The sequence below is a fragment of the Dipodomys ordii genome, unplaced genomic scaffold, assembly GCF_000151885.1.
Source record: "Dipodomys ordii isolate 6190 unplaced genomic scaffold, Dord_2.0 Scaffold6, whole genome shotgun sequence".
In the NCBI taxonomy this organism is placed as follows: Eukaryota; Metazoa; Chordata; class Mammalia; order Rodentia; family Heteromyidae; genus Dipodomys; species Dipodomys ordii.
In genome coordinates, this window is record NW_012267222.1 from 663,714 (window position 1) to 687,823 (window position 24,110).

The window sequence follows — 24,110 nt, forward strand, 5'->3', positions numbered from 1 at the left end:
CCCCCTGTGAACCTGAGTGTGGAGAGCTGTGCCCCCCCCCCCAAGCACATGGCTTTGTGTGGATGTGTTTGCTGTGACCAGGGTTCCGTGCAGGTTGTGGCCACGTGCCAGAGCTGCCCCATTCCGCTGAAGCATCCCACCCTGCCAGAGCGCAGCGGACGTGCTCACTGCACACACCTACCCTGTCCGTGTTCTCTGAGCTGCGTGGGTGCCAGTGAGGTAACCGGGCTCACACGTGTGTGGGGCCACCTTGCTAGCTAGGGAAGGGCTCTGCCGCTGGGCTCAAACGATGGGGCACCTGCGCCCTGCCCCATCGCCTGTGGTGGCTGTAGTCTGGATCAGTCTTGTGGCGTGGGGGCTGGGACAGGGTGAGGTGGAGCCTTGGGGCCTTCCCAGCAGGCACGCTAAGCCCTTTCCAGTGTTGATTGGATGTCAGGACGCCAAGGCCTATGTTGGGACTCAGACTTGGTACTCGGCACCTTTGCTCATTGGCTAAGGCTCTACCAGCTACCATTCCTCCACTCCCTGTGGCCGCTGCTTAATTCGGTGGTTTTGCAGTGCATAGTTGCAGGAATTTTTCTTGTTTTGTGTCAGACATGGGGGTTTACACAGGCTTTCCAGTTCTTGTAGGTATTTTGTCACTTTCTTGATGGAGTACTTTGAAGTACAACATTTGTTTTGAGATAGTACTGGGGCTTGAACTCGGGTCCTTACACTTTCTCTTTGCCTTTTAGGCTCAAGGCTGATGCTTGCTCTACCATTGAGCCACAGCTCCACTTCTGGCTTTTTGCTGGTTAATTGGAGATAAATCTCAGGTTTAGGCTGGCTTAGGGATCTCATCTTGGATTACAGGAGTGAGCCACTGGTGCCTGTCTCAGTAGAAAGGCTTCATGGAAACACGATTGTCTTTTTTTTGAGATAGGGTCTTACTCTTGGTCCTGTCTGGAGCTTTCTCTCTGGCACAGGCTGGTCTGAAACTTACAGAGCTTGCCTTAGTCTCCAGTTGCTGGGATGACAGCACGCACCACCGCGCAGAGCACAAACGTTTCAGAGGATACGGTTTTATTTAGGTGGATAGAGCTCTGCTTTTCTATTTCCCTTTGCTCCTCGTGCTTCGGTGTCATCTGAGGTGCTGAGGCCAGGTGCTGGCTGGAAACAGCCGGCACTTGCAGCCTTGGGTTCACCATATTTCGGCCCCCGTGGTCTCTGGGCAGTGGTTCAGAACATGCTTGGGCCTGTAGCCAGGCTTGAGGGGACCAGGTGTACCTTGCCCTCAGTGGGCAGTCTGAAGCACAGCTAGGGTGGCAAGGACCTCTGATGGCTCCTCGTCACCCTGCCAGGGAGCTTGGTGGCGCTCTGAATTGTGGTCTTGCTGCAGTACCAGTGGATCTCAGTGGTGTGGCTGTGTGTGCATGGTGGTGGTAATCTCGGTGGTGTGGCTGTGTGTGCACAGTGGCGGCAGTAGTTGTGGTGATCTCTGTGGTGTGGCTGTGTGTGCACAGTGGTGGTGGTGATCTCTGGTGTGGCTGTGTGTGCATGGTGGCAGTGGTGGTGGTATCAGTGGTGTGGCTGTGTGTGCATAGTGGTGGTAGTGGTGATCTCTGGTGTGGCTGTGTGTGCACAGTGGCGGCAGTAGTTGTGGTGATCTCTGTGGTGTGGCTGTGTGTACATGGTGGCGGTGGTGGTATCTGGTGTGGCTGTGTGTATAGTGGCAGTGGTGATCTCTGTGGTGTGGCTGTGTGTGCACAGTGGCGGCAGTAGTTGTGGTGATCTCTGTGGTGTGGCTGTGTGTGCACAGTGGTGGTGGTAGTGATCTTAGTGGTATGGTGGTGGTGATCTTGGTGGTGTGGTTGTGGTGATATCGGTGGTGTATCTGTGGTATGCACCAGCTGTGTGCTGTGGCTTCTCAGGAGAGGCACAGACAGGTCTTCTTGGAGGCTTCTTTGGACTTGAAACACCTTATATTCACAGGGCAGTTGCTGCAGGGCCACGGGGGCCCTGCCGCTGTGGCTGTTCCCCAGAGGCTCATGGGTGGAGTTGCTGCTGTCCGCGGTGTTCTTGCCCTGGTCCAGCGGCCTCTGTTCAGTGGCACACTGGCCAGCATGCGTCCGGGAGTTGGCGTGCACAGCCCAGGCTGTGTAGGAGCCCCTGTTGGTCTGTGGTGGGCGCTGGGTGGCTTCATTATTCGAGAGGCTGAGGTCTGAGGATTGTGGTTAGAAGCCAGCCCAGGCAGAAAAGTCCGTGAGACTGTCATCTCCAGTTAACCAGCAAAAAGCTGGAAGTGAAGGAGTGGCTCAAGTGGTAGAGAGCCAGTGAGGAGGCCCTGGTTCAACGGTGTTGGCGCGTGTCTGTGGTGAATGTTCGGTGTTGGTAAACGCAGGCGTGACTTGGCTGGGGGAGGTGGGTGCTGGAGTGCCCGGAGGCACATCTCGCTCGTGTCCACTGCAGCTTGTGGCCGTGGAGGTGGAGGGGCAGGCCCTGTGGATGTGGGGTCCTGCCCATCTCCGGGGCCCTTTAAGCGACACCCTGGTGTGCACCCAGAGTGTCCTTCCACCCCCTTTACCCCCTTGCTCCTTTCAGCCATCTGCAGGCCCTGGGTCAGTTTACACAAGCCACGGCGAGGAGGCCCTGCTGGGCTTTTCCCTGCTCTGCAGCCACTTCCCCGTTCAGGGCTTCACGTGAGGTCTCCCCAACTTTGAAGGGGCCTGGAGGCTGAGTGTAGCCCTTGTCCAGCGCGTGGCACGTGGGCACAGTCTCAGGCTCATTCTTGGTGGCTCCTGCTGCTGTCAGTGTGTATTGAAGGGTGTGGGGGACAACGATTCTCCATCAAGAGCCCGGGGTGAACGGCACTGGGTAGCATGGCCCCCAGCGCCCCCTCCCCCCGTGGGCAGCTGACCACGGGTCCTGGCCCCGCGGTCTGCGTCAGAACCGCCTCTGGTGGCTGCGGCCTGAAAAAACGCACCCGGAGGTGACTGGTGCTAACTGGTCTTCCCAGAAGAGGAGGGGTACGGTGGTCTGTCGTTGGGCCCGGATTTGACCCCACGGCCTGCTGCCTGGGGCCCGGGCCTGCTGGGCGGCCTGCTCCTGGGGGCCCGGGCTCCCTGTGACCGGTGTTGGAGATGGAGTCCCTGTCCCCCCCAGGCCTTGAGAATGAGCCCCATGCTACCTGGAAGAGTGCTGCGGGCCACAGGCGCTCTCCAGATGACCTCAGCGTTGTCTCAGCCGCTGGGGGGCCCCAGCTGGAGCAGCCGTTTCCTCGGGGTGACTGGGTGCCCATCCAGCAGAGCCGGGACGGGCACAGCTGGCGCGGGGCGGGTGGCCAGCCTGGGGTGGGCGCACCACACACTCGGGGCCGGGTGCTTCTCTCCGGGCCTCTGAGGTTTCTGGCGTGGGCACGGGGCCGGGCTGGGTCTTGCGGCTTTCCTCTGGTGAGAACAGCTCACTTTCCCACCTGCTCAGGCGACTGCTCAGACAGGAAGCCCCACCCTCTGGTGTCCGCCCCCTTGGCCTCTTCCCAGACTGCCACCTTAGCCTCCTGCCCCAGCAGGCATGCCTGGCTGTGTGCAGGGGGCCCCCCCCCAGCACTGGCCTGAGACCCCAGGGCCATTCCATGGTCATTTCCTTTCCCTGCCGCCGCCCAGGGGTTGGGGTACCCCTCAGCCCCTCGCACCGCGCCTCTGCCTGCCTCCTGGCCCCCCCCCCGTGGAAACAGCTCAAGAGGGGGTGACCGGCTGACTGCTCCCTTCCGCTCCCCTCGGGCAGCCAGGCCCTTCCTTCCTCACCCCATCAGGCACTTCTCCCAGGGTGCTGTCTCCAGTGCTCCGGGGAAGGCCGGGACCTCTGTCTGCCTCTGCCCTCCAGGCCTGGCTGAGGCTCCACCTCTGCCACTTTCCCACAGGTCATTTCATGGTTGGCCCCTGCTCAGACTGGCCTCCTGCCGGCCTGTGTAGTGAAGGCTGCTGTGTTCCCGAGCCCCCAGGTCCTCATTCTCCTGCAGATGAACCATCCCTGAGGGGTGGTGTTTACGGGAAGTCTCAGGCTCCCCCACTTCCCTGGCTTGGGGGGGGGCGTGTTGAGTGTGTGCCCCTCCTCTGGACCAGGGCTGTACCCCGCCCTCACCGACTGGGCCACTCCCTTCCCAGGCCCCTTCTGAGCCTTGCCCATGGAGCCCTCCAGCGGGTTGGGTGCATGCAGTTGCTGTTGGGGTGCAGTGAGGGTCGCATTCTGGTGAGGCATCATGGGAGCTCACTGGGCCAAGAGCACGATGCCAGCCCTGGAGGTCAAGGGACATTAGAGTCAGGCGGAGCCTCTGTGGGGGCCGGAGTGTTCATCTGCACCCCACCCCGAGCCTCTGCAGCTGTGGAGTGAGGTCACCTCATAGCTGCCAACAACATCGGCTTTGTTCTCGGGGTGACTTGTCTCTCGCCGGCAGCATCAGGCTTACCTTTGCACGTGTGGCCCCGCGGCGAGGAGGGGCAGGTCTGGTTCTGTGCACTCTAGGCATGGTGGGGCATGCGTGTGCTCACAGGCGTGCGAGGAGAGACCCCGCCCCAGGGCCCCAGGGGCCAACAGAGCTTGTGTGTTCGTCACAGGTCTCCGAGCCCCCAGCCCCCATGAGACCCAAACCCGATGACTCTTCCCAGTGCCCCGCATCCTCTGAGAAGGACAAGCAACCCAGCTGGCTGCGGACCTTGGCTGCTTCCTCCAACAAGGTGTGTGGGGGGGCTGTTGGAAGTCCTGGGAGGAGGGCTCGGCTCGGCTGACACTCACAGACCAGTCTCTTGCAGAGCCTCGGCTGCCCTCACCCTCGCCAGCGCCTCTCTGCTTTCCGACCCTGGTCCCCCGCAGTCTCCGCAAGCGAGAAGGAGATCTCCCCACACCTCCCAGCCCTGATCCGCGACAGGTGAGATGCGCGCGGCTGCCCGCCCGCAACGGCACGCTCCACTCGTGCGCCAGCCTGCTCCGGGCCCCAGCATTTGTGGGTCTCAGTCTGTGAAGCTTGACATTGAGATCCAGTCGGAAGCCAGGCGCCGGTGGCTCACGCCTATAATCCTGGCTTCTCAGGAGCCTCTGAGCAGTGAGGTTCCAAGCCAGCTGGGGCTTCAGAAAAGGTTCCGTGAAACTCCACCTCCGGCCAGCAAGCCAAACGAGATTCGAGAGGTGGAACTGTGAGCAAAAGAGCTGAGGGAGAACTGGAGGCCCCGAGTTCAAGGCCTAGTACCAGCAAAAAAAAAAAAAAAAGAAAGAAAACCTAGGCTGGGGAGGTGGCTCAGTGGTAGAGTGCTAGCTTTGAGCAAAAGCAGCTCAGGGACAGTGCCCAGGTCCTGAGTTCAAGCCCCAGGACTGGGGGAACAAATAGAAAAAAGAATAGGATTCAGAGTTGAAGGAAAAAGTGTTTCCCCTTGGCATGGGCAGGCGTTAGCTCTGCAGGTGTCCGGCTGTGGGGCTAGGGCTGTGTGCTGGAGGGGCCTCAGGCAGGCTTGCAGACCTAACGCCTCCTCCTGTGTGCCCCACAGCTTTTACTCCTACAAGAGCTTCGAGACGGCTGTGGCCCCCAACGTGGCCCTTGCCCCACCAGCCCAGCAGAAGGTAGTGAGCAGCCCACCGTGCGCCACTGTGGTGTCCCGAGCTCCCGAGCCTCTCCCCACTTGTGTCCAGCCTCGGAAGCGGAAGCTGACTGCAGACACCCCAGGAGCCCCGGAGACGCTGGCACCCGCAACTGCCCCGGAGGAGGACAAGGACTCGGAGGCCGAGGTGGAAGTTGAGAGCAGAGAGGGATGTAAGTCGGCTCCCGGGGGCCTCGGGACCCTGGGCTGGGGTGCAGAGGTGTGGGCGTGGCTCCACCCTGGCTCTCCTCCCAGGCACCGCTGACCGGGGCCTGTCTCTGTCCCCAGTCACGTCCTCCCTGTCCTCGCTGTCCTCTCCGTCCTTCACCTCGTCCAGTTCTGCCAAGGACCTGAGCTCCCCAGGCACGCACGCCCCACCCGCAGCCGCCCCGGATGCCACGGCCCACACTGACACCCCCAGTGGGCTGGAGGCGGAGCTGGAGCACCTGCGGCAGGCCCTGGAGGGCGGCCTGGACACCAAGGAAGCCAAAGAGAAGTTCCTGCATGAAGTGGTCAAGATGCGCGTGAAGCAGGAGGAGAAGCTGAACGCAGCCCTGCAGGCCAAGCGCAGCCTCCACCAGGTGAGCGTGGGCGCCAGCCTTGGCCTTCCTCCCACTGACCGGGAGAACCTCGGGAGGGGGGGAGGGGGGACGGCCAGGTGACCCAGCCACACAGGGCACTTTCTCACGGAGCCACATCCCCAGCCTGGGGCCTCCTGAGTAGCTGGGACTGCCAGTGTGTGCCAGCTTCATGGTTGAGATGAGGTCTCACTAGCTGTGCTCAGGCTGACCTCTGCGTGACCCCGTGCCCCGTGCGCCAGGCCACTGTGGCCATCTTGATGTCCAGCAGCCCCTTGGCGCTCCCAGGGAGAGCTCTCACAGCGGGTTTGGCTGTGTCTGTTCCTCCGCCCAGCGGCCTCACACCGAGCGGCCGCCCCGCTCGCAAAGCCTCCAGGGAGTCAGTGTAGCAGAGCACTCTGACACGGCCCCTACCGCACACTCCTGCCAGCCCGGCCCACGTCACCGCGTGTGGTTCGGCAGCTCCACTCTGGTGCCTCCTTTTTACATGGTTGTTTCTGATTGTAAGTGTGCAGCCATTGGGGGGCGGGGGGTAAGAGGGCAGGGCTGGCCGGCCTGGCGTCCCTGGCGCGCGCCTCCCCTCTCCCCCCATGGCCCAAGTCACATAGCAGCCTGTGTCTGGCAGCTCCACACGCGTGGGCTTTAGCACAACACAACCCTGTGAGTCTTGGGGCTGCAGGACTTCACACACTCGCTCTCCTGGGAGCGTCTCAGTCACTCGCCCCAGCTACTGTCGGCTGTCCCCGCTGTCCCCACTTCTTGGCAAAGGTGTGATTCCCACATGTGCTTTCAGAGGCGGGGGCATGAGTCACCGCTGTTCTGACGCTCGGGGGAAGGGCAGCAGGCTGTGCCAAGGCTGGTGCAGGGGGTAACCTACCCCAAAGTGGCCGCCCCGGGGTTCGGCTGGCATCCCAGAGGAGGCATTCCGAAGCTGGCTGCTGAGGTCCTGGGGGCACTGAGAGGAGGAGGGCAGGGTGGGCAGGAAGCCAGGTGGAAGGATGCGTGGCCTGAAGGGGCTCCGAGTGGGCCGGCAGCGACCTTGAGCCCCTCTCTCAGGAGCTGGAGTTCCTGCGTGTGGCCAAGAAAGAGAAGCTGCGGGAAGCCACGGAGGCCAAGCGGAGCCTGAGGAAGGAGATCGAGCGCCTCCGAGCTGAGAACGAGAAGAAGATGAAAGAGGCCAACGAGTCGCGGGTGCGCCTGAAGCGGGAGCTGGAGCAGGCGCGGCAGGCCCGAGTGTGTGACAAGGGCTGCGAGGCCGGCCGTCTGCGCGCCAAGTACTCCGCTCAGGTACGGGGCAGGCACAGAGCCAGCCGTCCCTTCAGCCCAGGTCGTCCGTGTCCCCACCGCCACGGGGCCCGGCCGAGCCTGTGACACAGCCAGCTGGACGGTGACATGTCCCACAGCCACACGCCCGAGCACACCATCCCCAGCGAGCCATGGTATGGCCCGGGTGCCACCCACTGAGGCCCTCCCTGGTCACGCCACCCTCCCCTCCCGGCCCCGGGCATGAGTCCTGGGAGGCCACAGTGCACTGGCCTGAGTCAGGGAGGCTCTGCTGCCCTCAGTGCGGGGAGCCGCCCCGTCCCGCTGGGCGTCTGTCTCGGGCAGAGGCGGGTAAATTCTGGCAGGCTGGACCCGGTCTTGGTTCAGGGCACAGGCAGAGCAGGGTCCAGCACAGGAAGGTAGGGCCCCTTTCTAGAAGTGGGTGGCATTGCTCGGTGGGCAGTGTGCGGCTGACTCTTGGTATCCTTTTCAGATCGAGGACCTGCAGGCCAAGCTGCAGCATGCAGAGGCGGATCGGGAGCAGCTGCGGGCTGACCTGCTGCGGGAGCGCGAGGCCCGTGAGCACCTGGAGAAGGTGGTGAAGGAGCTGCAGGAGCAGCTGTGGCCACGGCCGCCGCCTGAGCACACCGGTGGCGGGGGCAGCACCGACCTGGAGCCCTAGCCCTGGCGCGGCCGCCCGGCGGCGTGGTCTCCAGCTTGACCCCCAGCTCAGGCCCGGTGGGCGGACGGCAGCGGGCGGCGCTGCCCAGGCCCGGCCCCGCCCCCGCAGCCACCCAGCACAACGTCTCTACTGTGCCTATTACCAAACGAGTGTTTGTAACCACACACTTTTGGAATCCACTGCAAAATTTTCTACTGGCCAAGTTCAAGTAAGCAAGCTGTGTCCCTAGCTGCAGCCAGTCCACGCCAGCACGGTGGCTTGTGGCTGGATCTCTGCTTGCCAGAACATTCTAACATTTACACTTTTGTTATAAGCTATTTAAAACCAATAAGGAGACTTGATACTCAGAAAAATCAACACGTTTTTTAGTGACTAACTTTCATAGGCTTTGACACGCCACACCGTCTGGAGGCCCGCCCTGGGGCCTGGGAAGCCATCACCGCTCATCTGTGCCCGCGGCCGCACAAGGGCAGCAAGGGTTTTCTTCAGAGTTTATTTTTTCAGCGACAAGGGCCCGGGTCTTCCTGCTCCGCCAGGAAGAGCAGGTCGAGTGCCGCGTGCGAGATGAGCCGAACACTGCCCGCCTTACCGCCGCCCGCCCCGCCGCCCGGCCGCCGCTCCACGGGCTCCCGGAGGCCGAGCTGCGCAGGAGCCGTGGGGGGGGGGGGGACAACGGAGACGTCCCAGCGCCCCGTGCCCGCCTCCGCCGCTGGGACCAGCCCGGGAACACGCGCCCCTTGACCCCCAGCTCTCGGCACTTTGGCTCACAACGCCCATTCCCATCGCCGGGCTGAGGCTGCAGCTTTGGAACAAATAGCATTACATCACTTTTTTTTGTTACTCATTCATTTAAACGTATGTTTAGAACTGCACTTTGTCAAAAACCTTCCCTTCTCTTTTTACTCCCCAGTTAACTGAGGTTTTTACCGATTTCTAGAGCAGTTCAAACCCTAAGTGCTCGAGTGCTTAGAAATCCCCTCTGGTGCTTGGTTGAACAAGGGAATCACAAGAAAACGAAAACGCAGAAACTGAACTTGGGGGTCGTTCTGTGCCTTCCAGCGTCTTGTACAGCAAACCTGACTCATGTCTTTTTACCCCCAAAAATACCGTCTTCAGTAGCGATTGAAATCTGCCACTGTCAGAATACGTTACTTGCATTTATTCCAAATAGTCTTGTTTACTCTTAACTGTTCATGCAAATTGTATAAGGTTTCTTATGCCCAAGCTTGAAAAACAATTTTCCAGTAGACAGGAGGCCGCCGCGCCCTCCCCCTCCCCCTCCCCTCCCCCTCAGTGGCGGTATTTATTTGAGATCACACAGGAGTTCTTTGCTTTAGTCTTTCCAGCACCCTGGCCGCGAGCTGAGCAAGGTGGAGTGCGGAGTGTCCGCGCAGGTACAAAGAGCCTCAAGTGCGCACCACACCGGGGAGGAGCAAAGCCAGACCAGGAAGCCCTGGCGTCGGAGCGGGTGAGGGGGCCGTCCGCAGGGCTCGCCCTTGGTTTACTGAGGGGGGCTCGGCGGCGGCTGGCCCTCCGCCTTCTAAAGTGCAATGCAAAAGGGACATCGTGTATGCGCAGCGTTTGTTTGGGAATCTTTGCTTTTGCTTTTCTTTTGTGGTTATGAAACCTGTATGCATGGGATGTCATGCCTCTTCGGCGCCCACCCGTGGCGTTACTACCGTGTCATAAAGGGTCGGATCTGTTACGCAGCGTGCAGAATGCGGCTTTCGGCCTTGTTTTTCTGAGTTGTGTTTTTTCAGTCCTTTCTTCAAGGAGAACTAAATGGTTTAGTTGGAGCAAAGCTTTAAATGTGTTGGCGTGCTTGTGTGTGGCGTCCTTGTCACCACGTCTGGAGATGGCCCTGAGCCAGGCCCTGGTTGAGTCTTAGCTCCAGAGGGGCACGCTCCGCTCCGCAGCGGCGGGCAGAGCCTCTCCCCGCCCCGCCTCTTGTCACCATCACACCCGGCCCCTGGGCCTAGCGCTAGCAATGCAGCAGGAACTTCGGTGTGCAGCTAGACCTGGCCGGGAAGCCCACCGAGGCCACAGCTCCCACGGCTCCCCCAGGCCTTCCGACGGTGGGAACTTGACCAGCGGCTCAAGCTCTGGGCCTCCTGGGCAGCTCTGCTCTCTCTGGCTCCGTGCCCTGCGTGAAGCCCAGCTGGCCGCAGGCCAGCCGGGCAGCTCCACTGCGGGGCACGGTGGGCCGGGGCGGCCGGGCCAGGCCCCAGAGTGCTTGTTGAGGCTGCAAGTTCATTTTTTGCTCAGAGAAAGGGAGGAGAGATTGCTATCATCGCGTTGGTCGTTGACTCCCTGTGTGTGAACCCATTACCGCGATGGTTGTGTATCACTTTAATTACTCATTTCTATTCTGAAAGGTTTTTAACGAAGGGAAAAACCAAAGCAATAACATTCATATCCGTGAGCAGCTAACCCCACACACGACACCCCGCTTTCCTACAGAGCTGGCCCATGAAAAAACAACTCACCTGTAAATACTTCTGTTCCCTTTCATTTTACACCGTTGTATGTATGTATATGGTGGCTCTTTTTTCAGAAACTTTTCTTACCTGGTAGCTGTTTTGTTTTCCGGGTTGTTTTTAACTGAGGAAAAAAACGCTCATCTGCCAGAGGGGACGAGCAGCCTTGTGGCCATCTCCTGCGTGGCGTCCCTCCCCCTGGCCGCCGCCCAGTCCCATCTCCACCCAGGTTGGTCCCCGCGCTCCCTCCCACCGCCCCTCCTCGCCAGCGCCGGGGAGCCGCATCCTCTCCCGCTCTAAGTCAGGAGTCGCAGTGACTTTTTTTCAGTTAAGGAAGCAAGCCCCAGCTGCACCTTTCTAACCACCGGAGCCCTGCGCCCTCCCGTGTCCTATGCTGCTAACGACAATATGATGGCTTACTCTGCTATTCGAAAACTATTTTTATGTAATTAATGTATGCTTTCTTGTTTATAAATGCCTGATTTAAAAAAGGAAAAAGAAAAGGCTTGGCATATTTATCTATCTCGCTGTGTACCTGTTAGTCCTTTGCTGCCCACCTGCCCCCGATCCGCAAACAGACACCATTGTATAATAAAGGACTTTGACAGAACGGGCGGGCCGCGTGCTTGGGCCGACAGCCCTTCCTCTGAGCGGAGCGGAGCAGCGGCGCGGCGCGGCAGGCGGTCTCTGCAGGTCAGACCTCTCCACAGGTCAGACCGTGGCCCTGGCTCTCTGACCTCACATGGGCCACGGGTCACTCTGCGTTGGATGGAGCTGGAGCCCTGGCCAGACTGGTACAGGACCCAGAAGGGCTGGGCAAGGCACTTTCTGGCCTGGCCTCCATGTGTGCCTGCTGGAGCTAAGTCTTCTGCAGGACTGGGGCACAGAGCCCAGTGTCCTGTCCCCGCCCCATGGGGCCCACCGCAAAGCCTTCAGGGCTCGGGGTTTGTAGCCTGTTTTGCAGGAGCCTCTAGCTGGCTGGCCAGTCACCACCTTTTGGTTTTCTTTGGCTACCCAGGTCCACTTTCCCAGTACAGCCTGGCCCCTGGTCTGGGCCATTTGGTCCCTTGTTCAAGAAATGGGCTGAGCTCTGTCCAATATGTTGGCCAGACTTCTGAGCCCCCCTTCTCCAGGCTGGGGATCCCCCAGACCCAACCTCCCAGAGAGAACCTGCGAGCTCTGTCCAGTATGTTGGCCAGACTTCTGAGCCCCCCTTCTCCAGGCTGGGGATCCCCCAGACCCAACCTCCCAGAGAGAACCTGCGTGTCCTGCCTGTTAAGGCCAACCTAGCAGCTGCAGGAGAGTTGCCTGCCGTCCTGGCTGCTCATGGAGCCGGGGGAGGTCCTGCGGTGAGCTCAGGAGGGCGGCAGGGCTGCTCCTGCTGGGCTGGATGCTAGGTGCTTGCTCCTTTCAGGTTGTGGCCCCAAGCCATTTCCAGGACTAGCGAGAGCAGCTGCTGGGCCTCCCCATGCTGGCCAGTGGCAGGGGGAGGAGGGCTGCTGGATGTCCCTGGCTGGTCCTGGGGAGGCGGCGTGGTTGTGTTCACACCTGACCTGCCAGGACCCTTGGACTGGCACATTGGGGGTATGGCGGCACCTCTAGAAGCGGCTGCCCCAGCCTTCGGGAGGGAACCCAAGGAAGGGGTTGAACCCTCTGACCTGTGGTAGGGAGGGCAAGGAGGGAACAGATGGCCCCTGGGCTCAGGACTGCACCCCATCCCCTAGCTGATGCCAGTATTTTAGGTTATTCTGGGAGACAGGAGTGAGGTGGGGGAGCTTCTAGCTGGTCCTGAATTCTTACAGCCATGGCCTCCACGTCTGTGGTCTCCTTCCTAGAGCCAAGTCTGCCCCACCCCCCACCCCCGTGGTCTAGGGCGCTGACCGCAGCCAAAAACACAGGCTCTTATCTGGGCTGTGGATGCCAGGCACCCTCCTTCCTGCCTGTCCAGTTCCTGGAACAGCTGCACAGCAGCAGAGCCCACCCTGCGCCCCCAGTCCCGCCCCCCCCAGCCCTGGATGAGGGGAAACAGCCCCACCTGCCCTGAGGGAACAGCAGCCTGGGTCTAAGATCTGCCAAGGGACCCCAAGAGGAGAAGGCCGGGCTGGCTCTGCCCTGAGGGAAGGTGAGGGCTCTGAGGACTGCAGGCCTCCTCACAGATCCCACCCACCCACCGCAGCCAAGCTCTGCCCCGCCACGGGGGTGCTGGGAGGGGGAGGGGGCTGGATGCCGGCCCACCACGGCTGCCCCCCATGGCCTTTGTGACGCACATGGCCATCTGCAGCCCAGCCCGTGCCAGGTGGGCGGGGGCCTCGAGCACCCAGCCCTGAAGCAGGTGTCCAGCCAGGCTGGGCCGAGCCTTCCTGCCCTCTCCCTGGCAGGAGGCTGAGGCAGGCTCTGGCCCACCTTGCTCTTGCTGCACAGAGGTCTTCCTAAGAGCTCAGTGGACAGGTCACCTGAAGCAGGAGCCCAGTGTGAGAGCCTTCTCGGGAAGCAGGACCGCCCTGGACCATACCAGACAAGTGTCCCTGAGCCTCCTGTCCGTCCCAGCCCCTCCCAGGTCACTCTCAGACACGGGTGGGGTGTGTTTCTCTCTGGGAAGTGGCTTCTGTCTGCCCAGCTTGGTTGGATGTAGGACTGACCGCCAACTTGCTCCCAGAGCTCAGGCTGCAGAGATCAAAGGCCTTCCAGCCAGTGACTGCTGCTGGCGCCCGTGCCCGGTGCCCATGCTGCTGGCAGTACCTATCCACATCCAGGTCACCCCTTATGGCAGGCCCCCTGATCGCCCTGCAAGGCAGCTCCTAAGGGTCATACCAGGGCAGGGGGTGCACAGGGCTCTCTACTTAACCCCTTCCTGAGGCCTGCTCCTGGGGCATCCAGTTTGAGAGCCCCTCCAGACACCGGTGCTGCTGGCCTTGGGAGGTGGGTGTCTGCGCAGCACATCTGTGCACATTGGGTGCATGTGCACACCAGGTGTGTGTGCATTTGGTGCCTTGCACACCTAGGAGGTTGTGTGTGCCTAGGCACACTGGGTGCGTCCTGTGTGTGCACATCAGATGTGTGCATCAGGTGTGTGTGCACTGGGTGCCTGTATGCAACCTGTGTGTGCACATTGGGGGTGTGTGCATCGGGTGTGTGTGCACTGGGTGCCTGTATGCAACCTGTGTGTGCACTGTGCACTGGGTACCTCGCACACCGGGTGTGTGCACACCGGGTGCCTGTGCACATCAGGTGTGTGCACACCAGGTGCCAGTGCACATCGGGTGTGTGCACTGGGTGCCTGTGTGCACTGGGTACCTCGCACACCGAGTGCCTGTGAGCATCCGTGTCTGTGTGTGCGGGTCTGGGGAGGAGGAGGCTGGCACTGGGTGCCCATTTTGCTGGCCTGGCCGCGGGGTGCCAGCCTTGCCCAGGCCTTGGGCCTTGGTGGGCACTGCCTCCCGCGGCCCCTCACAGTCGCCCCCCCACCACCGCCACCCCGAATTCTGATGGCCTGGCTTCCGGCAGGGGTGGTGGGGGAGGCTGGGGGGGCGGCCTGAGGGTAGGGGGGCTGGGGGGTGGGGATCCCACCGACCCCCGGACCTGGCCGGCGCCACCCCTGCTCCACCCAGGCCTAGCTTCCTGTGGCGTCCGGTGGGATCCGTGCAGGCCATGGCCCAGAAGCACCTTCTCCGGGAGGGGCGCCCGAGAACGGGGGCAGGGGAGGGGAAAGGGGGCGAGGAGGGGGGAAGGGAGCGAGGAGGGGGAGGGGGAGGGGATATGGGGCGAGGAGGGGGGAGGGGAGATGGGGGGATGAGGGAGAGGCCCCAAGCTCTGGAGCCCAGCGGGGCTGCAGCCAGGCCGTCCAGGCCCTGCGGGCACCGGAGGGGCCGGGCCCAGGTGGCCATGGGCGCCGCACCCCTCGGGGCCCTGCGATGGCCGCGGTGGACCTCCAGGTCCCTGCAGCCACCTGTGCCCCACGCCCGCGTGTCACCCGCTCTGGCGGTGGGCTGGGGTCGTTGGTCCTTCACCCATGGCCCGGGCCCTTCCGTCTGGTCACCCTGACCTCGTGGTCCAGCCCCACCCACGGAAGGTGAGCTGTGGGTTGGGGTCCCAGGCCAGGTATCCGGGTGAGCGCCCCGGGCGTTTCCCTCGACCGCAGGTTCTGCCCTCTGACGAGAGCCCTGGATGCCGCCACACTGGACCAGGACCTGATGCCTCCCGGGGGCGGCCAGGCCAGGAGCCAGCGCCACACACGGCCCGCCCTGGTGGGGACAGCCTGGGAGCCCAGGGCTGGAGGGTCCCCCTCAGACCACCCCACTCCGGAGCGGTGCTCCTGGGGACTATCCAGGGGGAGCCCTAGCAAGAGCAGGGGTAAGGAGGGCAGCCCTAGTTGTAGTGTCCCTGGCCGTGGTGGATGGGCAGCCGCCGTGAGACCTGGGACCCCCTCTGGCCCCCACTCTGCGATCCCCGGCTCCTCGGGGATCCCCAAGGCTTGTGCAGGTCCTCAGCCCAGCTGATCGGGGCCTTTCCCCCGTGCTGGCACTCTGCCCTCTGCAAGTCCCGCCCGGAGCCTCTTCCCTGGGACACAGGTGGCCAGGAGCAGGCCGTCTTCACTGAGAACCTTTTGCTGGAACTGGCCTGGTGGCTGCCTGCACACCACCCTCCAACGGGGGCGCTCCCAGGATGGGCTGCGGCCTGGCAAGGGCCAGCTGGGCTATGCAGGAACCAGTCTGGCAGGCAGGGCACTGGGCACCCCAGGAAGCTGGGCCTGGCGGGGCCCAGGCTCTGCCCAGCCAGCCTCACATCCGCCTGGCCCTGAGCTCAGGCAGTCTGCCCAGGATGCAGACAGGGTGCAGGGAGGCCTCCCCTGGGAGTATCCCGGGTGACTGGCCTGGCCAGTATGAGCAGGTGGGAAGCCCCACCTGGGCAGGAGGCCCGGGCAGGAGGAGGCATGGACCAGGCCGGCCAGCACTAGGCTGTGCCCTGGTTATTCTGTCCTCCGCTGACCCGTGTGCCCGGGGTGTCTGGAGCGTGCCGGCGGAGGGCCGGCTGGGTGACTAGGCCACACGCTTTGCCTTTTGTGTCTTTCTGTGCATGCCTGTCTCCTGAGCACGCATGCTCCAGGCGGGATGCCCATCTCACAGCGGTGCCAGCTTTCGGCTCGGCGTGCTCGTCGCTGCTCAGGAAATATGCTCAAGGAACCAGTGAACAGGCCCGAGCTCTCCCCCTGGGGCCCGGAGCCCCCGTCCCAGGCCTCTCCTGGAGACGGCAGCGCCCTGCTTCTGGGGCCAGAGAGATGGGGGTGGCTCGGGGCCTGTGGCTAGCTGGTCTCACCCTCTGTGTGGCCCTGCCTGCCTCCCAGGGTGGGGTCCCGGGCCCCTTCCCTAGGGCACAGGCCCCGAGAAGCCCTCGGTGCTCCCTCACCAGAAGGCCACGGCCTGCCCCCTCCCTGCCCGCGGGTCAGAGGCCCTGTCACAGCACAGGGCTGCCTCGGCCCAACCCGAGCACGGAGGCCTGGCTCACCGGCCCTGGGCCTCGGGCTGGGCTGCCCGGTGCCGGACCAAGGAGGGGCAAGACCGCCACTGAAGGAGCTCCGTCCTGCGAGGTTTTGTTGTTGACCCGGTGCTGGAGGTGACGGGGTTTGAACGGAGAGCCTCCAGCCGGCTCTGCCACCTGAGCCATGCCTGCGGCCCGTGCTCTGTCCGTCTGGCTGGAACCGGGTGTGGAGCTCCGGTGGGAAGACTCCGGGAGGAGCCCACGCTCTGGCTGCCAGTGAGTGGAGCATGATGCGGCCGCCTCCTCCTCCGAATGCCTGCCCCAGCTCCAGGAGCCAGGCGCCTGGGGCTGGGGCTCTAGGCCATGGCAGTGGCCCGGAGGTGGCTGGGGCCAGAGGTGCCCCTTGCTGCCTGAGGCCCCGGGGCCTGCTCTGTCCTGGCGGTCCTGCTGCCCCCGAGGGGGTGGGGTGGGGCTGCAGATCTGTGAGGTGCTCTTCCTGCACGGGCCTGCAGCCACCCGGGACCACCTCAGTGCAGCACCCCTTCCCCCCCTTCCCCGGCGGCTCAGCCTGCACAGCCCAGCTCCGCTCAGCTGCTCTTTTCTGAGAACTCCAGGCTCATGTTTGGATGTGTGGCAGGGTGGGGGTGGGCCGGGCTTGATTCCCCGGACGGCTAGTGTCTGCAGGTGGAGCCTAGTGTGACCCAGAGGGTTCTGCCCATCCGAGGCCCAGGCTGCCCAGCTTGCCAGACAGGAGCAGGGGCGGGATGGCACAGTGCCCTCAGGCTCTCCGCCTGAGCAGAGGTCCAGGTCCCCCGTGTCCTCCCAGGGCTGCCAGGCGCTGAGGCCCCTGGCTGGCGGGTTGGGGGCAGCTCCCTGAGCAGAGGTCAGCCACAGGCCCTGCCGCTGCCTCCCCCCCCCCCCCGTGAGTCCGCCTCCCGTTGTCCGTGGGCCTGCTTCTGGACCCCGCCCCGGGGCGGCCCACGCTTTCCTGCCATGGGTTTTGTGACTTTAAAGGCTGTGCATGCTTTGGGGCGTTAAGTGCCGGAGGGCCCGCGGGCCGGGCAGCTGCACCCTCGTTCCCGGCAATGTTTCCTTCCTAAATTGAAACATCATTTTCTTTGTTTTTCTTTTGACAGAAATGTGGTTTCATCTTGAAGTGGGAAAAAAAAAGGCTAAAAAGTGCTTTGCTGCATCTGAGGGGCAAATGACGGAGGAGAGACACTGTGGGCAGATGTCGGGGTGTGTGTGGGGGGTGACCCCAGCCCCGCCTGCCTGGTACCCCGGAGGGCGCTGGCAGAGTGGCCCGAGCCTCCCCGCGGTGGGGGTGTGAGGCTGACCCTAGGGTGGGGGACGGGTGGCAGGCGGCCTCAGCCAGAGAGGAGGTCCCGCATCTGTGGGGCCCCAGCCAGGTCCCCGTACTGCCAGCCCGGGAAGGGCCCGAGCGCCTCCTGGGCGGGGGGCTGCGCCCAGGGTGTCTGAGAGGCAGCCCTGCAGACTAGGACAGACCCCCTCCGCCCCCCCCCTGTCCCGCAGCACCCCTTCCCCTCCCCCAGGCCTGTGTGGGGTCCTGCCCCCCCCCGTCCCGCAGCACCCCTTCCCCTCCCCCAGGCCTGTGGGGGGTTCCTGTCCCCCCCCCGTGTCTGCAGCACCTCTTCCCCTCCCCCAGGCCTGTGTGGGGGTGGGGGGCCGTGCATGTGGTGCTCTGAGCAGGTGAGGAGCATTTTATTGACATCAATGGCTGTTTGGGGACACAGGGGACGGTGGCTCCCAGGGGAGGTGGCATGTACGTCCAGTCAAGCCCGCAGTGACTCCTTGGGTCTGTCCGGGAACGGAGCCTCAGGCTTGGGGCTCCGGGGCTCCGGCAGGACCGTGGTGCCCTTGGGCAGGACTTGCAGGTGTTGGAAGGCAGGGGGCAGCCTGCGGCCCAGAAACGGCGGGTCGGTGGCATCTCGGACGATGATCACATACTCCCCTGCGGACATGGACCAGGCTGGCACTCCCCCTCAAAGACTCCGCACCAGCCCACCCTCGGCGTCTGGACCCCAGGGCCAGGCCACCCTCCTGGTGCTGGGGCTTGGCCCTGGGGCCGAGGGGGGGGGGACTGGAACCGGAGTGAAGGAGGGAGCCACCTCATGAGACCCAGGCTGTGTGGAGCCCATGGAAAGCCCTGGGCCCATCCGGGCACAGGCCCATCCCAGCCACCGCCAGCCCCATGCGGCCACCGTGGCTTCTCGGGAGTGGTGGGTTTTTGCTTCCCCTCGAAAGGCGGTGTCCGGGCCCCAGAGCCCAGGCCCCAGCCCTGCGGTGGGGGGACCCCTGGGCCCCTCTGTGGGGGTCCTGGGAGGAGGAAAACGACTTTTCCTTTCTGCAGTCTGTGAACTGTCTGGAGAGCTTCAAAGTTGGAGAAACCATAAAAAAGAAAATAAGAAATAACAAAAAGGGGGTTGCCATAGCAACCCCTCCCCCTCCCCCAAGCCTCCGGGCTGGCACTGGAGTGTGGAAAAAGCTCTCTGGGCTGGCCGGGGCTCACACCAGGAATGCGGCTGCAGCTGGGGGAGGGGGGGTGGAGCAGAGTGACATTCCAGACGCTGGCCTGGAAGGGAGCCCGCGGCCCCTCCAGACTGCGCATGGGGCAGGATGGGACTGGGCCTGGGGGCAGAGGAATTGGCTGGGCCCCACTCTGTGTCTTTGGAGGAGTTGGGGTTCTGCCGGGGGGGGCACCTGGGCAGGGACGTGTGCAGGGACCCCGCACGGCTGGGTCCCCAGTCCTGGGGCGTTCCCAAGTACGCACAGCTGCGGCGGCCCTGGCCACGGAGGCTGGCCGGGGAGCCAGTGTGAGCTCAGAGGGCAGTGGCCGTGGAATCCAGCCACGGGCCTGATCTGACCCTGCTCCTGGGGCCCATGTCCATCAGATGGCCGCGGGCAGCAGGAAGGATGCTGGCTGGTGGCCGCATGTGTAAGGCTTGGCGAGTGGGGGTCCGGGCCTGGCTCCTTGGGCCAGCTCTGACCTGGGGCATGGCCAGCGCCTGGCCTCCCTTCACATGGCCCCCACTCCAAACTCCTAGCACCCTCACTCCACAGAGCCTGCACGGTCCCGGAGGGCCGGCCGGCGAGGACCCAGGCCTGGGGCCTGCAGATGGCTCTCCACCGCCACATCAGAGTGCTGCCCGCCCTCACCCGCTCCAGGACCAGCCACCGTGCCCACGAGCTGGTGGGTTGGCGCAGAGCAGCCTGGGGATGGTAGAGATGCAGCCCATGGCCCCAGGCCCTTCCCAGAGCCGCGGCTGCAGCGCGGTGGGCCCAGGCTGCGTGTGGGCCTGCATTGCACTGACCTTGGGGCCCTGCCCCCTCAGAGAGGGGTCTCGACCCCTGGGAGGTGTTTCCGGGCCCCGCAGCCTGCTGGCCTTCTCATCAGAGCCCAGGAGATGTTGGCCAGGCCTCTCTAGGCACCTGGCCTCTGGACACACGCCTGCTGCCCAGCACTGGCTCCTCCAAGGACCGCCACCCTTGTCTGGAGCTGGGGCTCTAGGTTTACAGCCCAGGGCACAGGGGACGACGGGACCCAGGCTCCGGCTCCTGCGCCCAGGGCTGAAGGCGACTTCACTGGAGGCCTCCTTGGCCCAAGGTCTCTGCCCACACCCTGTTCTGGCCCTGGGGTCAGACAGAGAACTTGGCCCTGGGGCATCCAGTATCCACAGGGGCCCAAGGCTGGCATCTCCCTCTGTGGTCCCCTGTCCTCAGCCCTGCGGCTGGCCAAGGAGATGCTCTCCTCCCAGCTGCCCAAGGCCCTGTCCACGCTGCCCCCCAGCGCCCCCTCTTCTCGGGTGAGTTCAAGTTGTGACTCAGTGCACCTTCTACTGATCCTGGTCACCAAGCCTCCCCATCCCCCCCCCGCTGGCCACTGGCTCCCCCCCCCAGACGTGCTCTTTGCACTCACCCCATGGCCTTTGGGCCAGCCATCACCCCAACACCCACCCTGGGGCAGACGCGGCGGGGCGCGGCGCGGCGGGGCTGTGACCACCGGCAGGGCTGCCTGCTTACCTGGGTACGCAGCTGCTCCTGGCTCCGTGGTCCCGTCCGGCCTGTGCGTGGAGAAGAGGAGGCTGAACTTAGAGGAGACTGGCTCCGGGCCAGCCCCAGCCACCGCAGGGCCAGCGGCCCCCAGGACAGCAGAGGGCAGCGGTCCTCGTGTGGGGACCGGGCCTGCTCTGGGGTCCCCTCTGCCGTCACAGGCACTGTGTTCGCACGGCCCCAGCTGGAGCTGTGGGCCTACACCTGCCATGTTCCTCTGTTCTCTGCCCTTTCACCCCTGGTGGGCCCAGGGTGCCAGACAGAGCGGGGCCACCCTGCCAGCCCCCGGCCCCGCTTGCCTCCCAGGGCGCTGAGCCCAGAGGAGAAGTTGGAAGCCTGTCGGAGCAGCCGCGCCCACAGCCTGCTTTTGCAGCTTTGTAGCTGTGGGCAGCCGTGTGAGGCGCCCATGTGTCTCCCCGGGGAACATTACGGCTTCCCGCGTGGGAACGGGAATGGAGAGGGTCCCCCCCTGCCCCCACGTCCTGGCTGACCTGGCCTGGCCCCCGAGGCAGGCCTCAGACCTGAGCCGGGCCGGGACGAGGCCTCTGGGGCCACAGGGTCTCTCGCAGCTGGTCCTGCTAGTCTGGGCAGCTGCCTGCGAGGAGCCCTGGCCAGGCCTCGCCGTGCCAACGCGCCTTTGCCGGGGGCCTCTCCTGCCGCCCCGCTTAACAAACTTAAATACCGTGTGCGGGTTTGAGAGAGGAAAATGAAAGGCTTTGACCTGACTGCGTTTTGAGGAGGGAGGCGTGGAGGCCGGCCAGGCCCAGGTCTGCGCGGGGAGGGCCGGGGTGGTTAATACAATGCTAGAAGAAGTAGAGGCTGTTGGATGCCTGCTCGGAGAGCCGCCATGGGCGTGCCAATCCCGAGGGGGTTTTGAGGACCCGAGGCCTGGGAGAGCAAGGCAGGGGCTGGCCTCCTGGGTGCGGAGCCCCGGGAGCCATCATGGTCAGGCCAGAGGCGCCACGCCGGACGCCAGCAGGGCAGGGGTGAGGGGGGCCGGTGGCCGAACAGGCGGGCAGCAACGCAGGGGTGAGGGGCACCGGCGGCTGCTCCGCTGGACACATCAGGCCCAGGCCGCTGGCCTCTGAGGCCGTGGAGCAGGAGGGAGGTTGAGCTGGGGCAGGGCAGGGCAGGGCCTGGGAGCCAGGCCCGTGTCCGGGGGTGCGCTGGATGCTCCTTCCCCGGATCGCCCGCCTCAAGGTTTCCTTCTTTATGTGCTCCGGCGCTTGAGGGCTCAGGGAGGTTTTGGGATTCATTTTTAGTTTTCATCAAATTAAAAAAAAAGTTGCCCTAGTTAAAAAAGCCATGCACAGGTGTGTGTGCACACATGCACACACGTGTGCACACGCACATACATGTGCGCACACACATGCAATGCACACATGCGCACACACGCTCGCGCGCGCACACACACACACACACACACAGGTTCCCGAGTGCTGGGGTCACGGCGTGCACCACCACGGCCGCTCCGCTTCTTCACCTCTCCCATCGTTCCCTCCTCCCCTCCGTCCCGGAGGGCTCTGCCTCGGTGTCCAGCCAGGATGTGCTCGCATCCTGCTCCTCACTCTGCTGGGCTCCATCTGCATCGTTTCGGGGCTCAGCTCCCTTCCCTCGTTCCAGCTCTGCCGGTTTGTTCCCAGCTGCGCCTTGTGAGCACATGGCAGCCGATGCTGCTCCATGCCGCTCCGTTGCGGGCGGGTTTCAAATGGCTTTCCCCGTGCTGCCACGGCCGTCTGTCTTGCAGGGCGGGGGGGGGGGGGTGAAAGCCAGAGCTGGCAGTGCAGCCCCTGGGCGACCTCCTCTGGGCTGGGTGGCTTCACACTCCTGGGAATATTCTGGAATAGGCCGTGCAGCGGGTACTCCGCCGGGTCTTTGGAACTTCGGAGGCCCCACCCGGGGGCCCCCCGCGAGCCGCGGGCGGCGCTGCCCCTCCACTTGTGCGCGGCTCCCCATGCACCTGGGCTTGGTGACCCCCAAGCCTCACCCTCCCGCTGCGTCTGCTCCTGGGAGCCTCCCGGGCTCCTCCCTCTGCCGTGCCTCCCTGCTCTTCCTCTCCGGACGTCCGCTGTGTGAGGACTCTGGTCTCCTGCAGCGCTCCCTTCCTTTGGGGGTGATCCGGTCCCACCTACTCCATCTTGGCTGGTAGCAGAGTCTACTCCCACCCCTCAGACCGAGGTTGGGCGTGGGCATTCCTTGTGGGCGCCGGTGCTGGAGTGCCCCCTCCCTCCCCTGTCCCTCCCCCCACCAACAGAGCCTGCACATGCTCGCCCCACAGCGCAGCCGGGCGGCACAGGAGAGGCCCCAACGAGGCCCAGTTCCCAGACGGCAGTGTGGAATCTGCAGGAAGTCAGATCTATGCGGTCGTGGGGTGTCCTGTGGGTCAGGGCGACTGGAGAGCACCCCAAGATAGAAGGGTCCCAGCTCTCACCCAGGACCTCATGGCTCTGCTCGGGAGCCTGGGGGAATGGGCATGCTGTCATTGGGGGGACCTGGAGAGGGGGTGAAGACATGGCAGGCCTGGCCAGGGAGACGAGCAGGCCTCTCCGCACCCACACCCCTCCTCCTGGCCCCTCGGGAACGCAGCACGGTGCTCCTGCCTCGCCTGAGCACCTGGTTCTGCCGCCCGCGCGCGGGCCCAGCCGGGCCGGGGTTGGTCCGGGCTCTTCCAGGCTCGTTGACTCTGGGCCCTGGGCCCGCAGGTGCCCTGGCCTCATGGCTGTGGGGCGCCGCTCGCCGGGAGGGTCTGGCGGCCGATGCTCTGCGTCTCACAGGGTGAGCCCCAGCCGCGGCAGCCCGGGCCCAGCTGCTCCGCTGGCCCCCACCTGCTTCTGCTCGTCATCCCTGCCTGGCGCGGCCCGCTGGTTCCTAACCCGGGGCGCCTCCTGCAGGCCGGGCGTGTGCCCGGTGGAGCGGAGCCAGTGGGGTGGCGGGGGCTTCGTGGCTGTGTCCTCCGGTCCTGGTCCATGGGACGCCTGGCCTCAGCCCCCCAGACCCAGGGGGTGTGCAGATGTCGGCCTCACAGCCTATGGATCTTAACTAAGATTTGAATTCAGAGCCTGTGCTCGCTAAGGAAGCCCTCTACCACTCAGTCCGCTTCTCCGGTCCAGGTCTTTGCCTCTATTACACTCCATTCCACGGTATTTCCTAGGAAGCACGCGGAAGCCACTCCAGCACACGGAGGCCTGTGGCCCTCGTTCTCGGGGGCCCTGGCTGGCGTGGGCACGTGTGGCCTGCACCCGGCGAAGCTGCCCATTCCCACTGCCTGCCGGGAAGCGGCTCGCGGGGCCCGGCAAGGTGTCACGCGGCTGCTGCTCTGTGCCGGGCCGGCACCCTGGCCTGCACGCCTGGAGGGGTTTTGCAGGCCTTGGCTGTGCTCGGTGGGCGGCTGCCCCCGGCCGGAGCCCAGCCTGGGAGCCAGGGCTTTGCAGGAGGGAAAAGGGTGTGGCCCGGGGCTGGCGGCGCGCTGGCTTCCCACCCGGATTCTCCAGGTGTTGGTTGGGCTTGTGGCCAGCTGGGGGCCTGGCTGGCGGGGGAGGGGGCCTCAGGACCGCTCTGGGGGTACTCCAGGGGCAGAAGGCCATGTCAGGTGCACGGCAGCCACAGACGCCGGCCTGGGCAGGGCTATGCAGGCTGTTGAACATCAACTCTCTTTTCAAGAAAAAAAACAATTAATGGACTCCATCTGTGTCGGCCTTCATGGATGATTAAATGACTAATCATGGAGACCTTGGTTAAACCCATTTTTCTCCCTGTGAGGAGCAAGGAGGACTCCGGCAGCCCCTGGTGTGTTTTGGGTCCTTTGCTGGGGGTCACCAGCGAGCAGTTATGCCTAAAGTCACCGACTGCAAACCTCCCCTGTGGCTGCCGAGAACCAGGGCCCATGGCGGGCTGTGGCTGGCCGTGGGGTTCACACGCAGGTGCTCAGTTCCCCGTGGCCGCCTGGAGCCTGTGGCTG

General features: G+C 64.0%; 1 protein-coding gene across 1 annotated transcript in view; it reads left to right on the forward strand.

Annotated features, from left to right (window-relative positions):
* Ski (SKI proto-oncogene) overlaps positions 1-11,216 on the forward strand; it is a gene marked incomplete at its 5' end in the record, with an annotated part of 69,144 nt that extends 57,928 nt beyond the window's left edge. The window contains 6 exons of the mRNA XM_013031453.1: positions 4,593-4,712; positions 4,788-4,903; positions 5,517-5,779; positions 5,895-6,187; positions 7,241-7,471; positions 7,941-11,216. Coding sequence (XP_012886907.1) covers positions 4,593-4,712; positions 4,788-4,903; positions 5,517-5,779; positions 5,895-6,187; positions 7,241-7,471; positions 7,941-8,129 — 1,212 coding nt within the window. The remainder of the gene's footprint in view (positions 1-4,592; positions 4,713-4,787; positions 4,904-5,516; positions 5,780-5,894; positions 6,188-7,240; positions 7,472-7,940) is intronic.
* Positions 11,217-24,110: the final 12,894 nt, after the last annotated feature.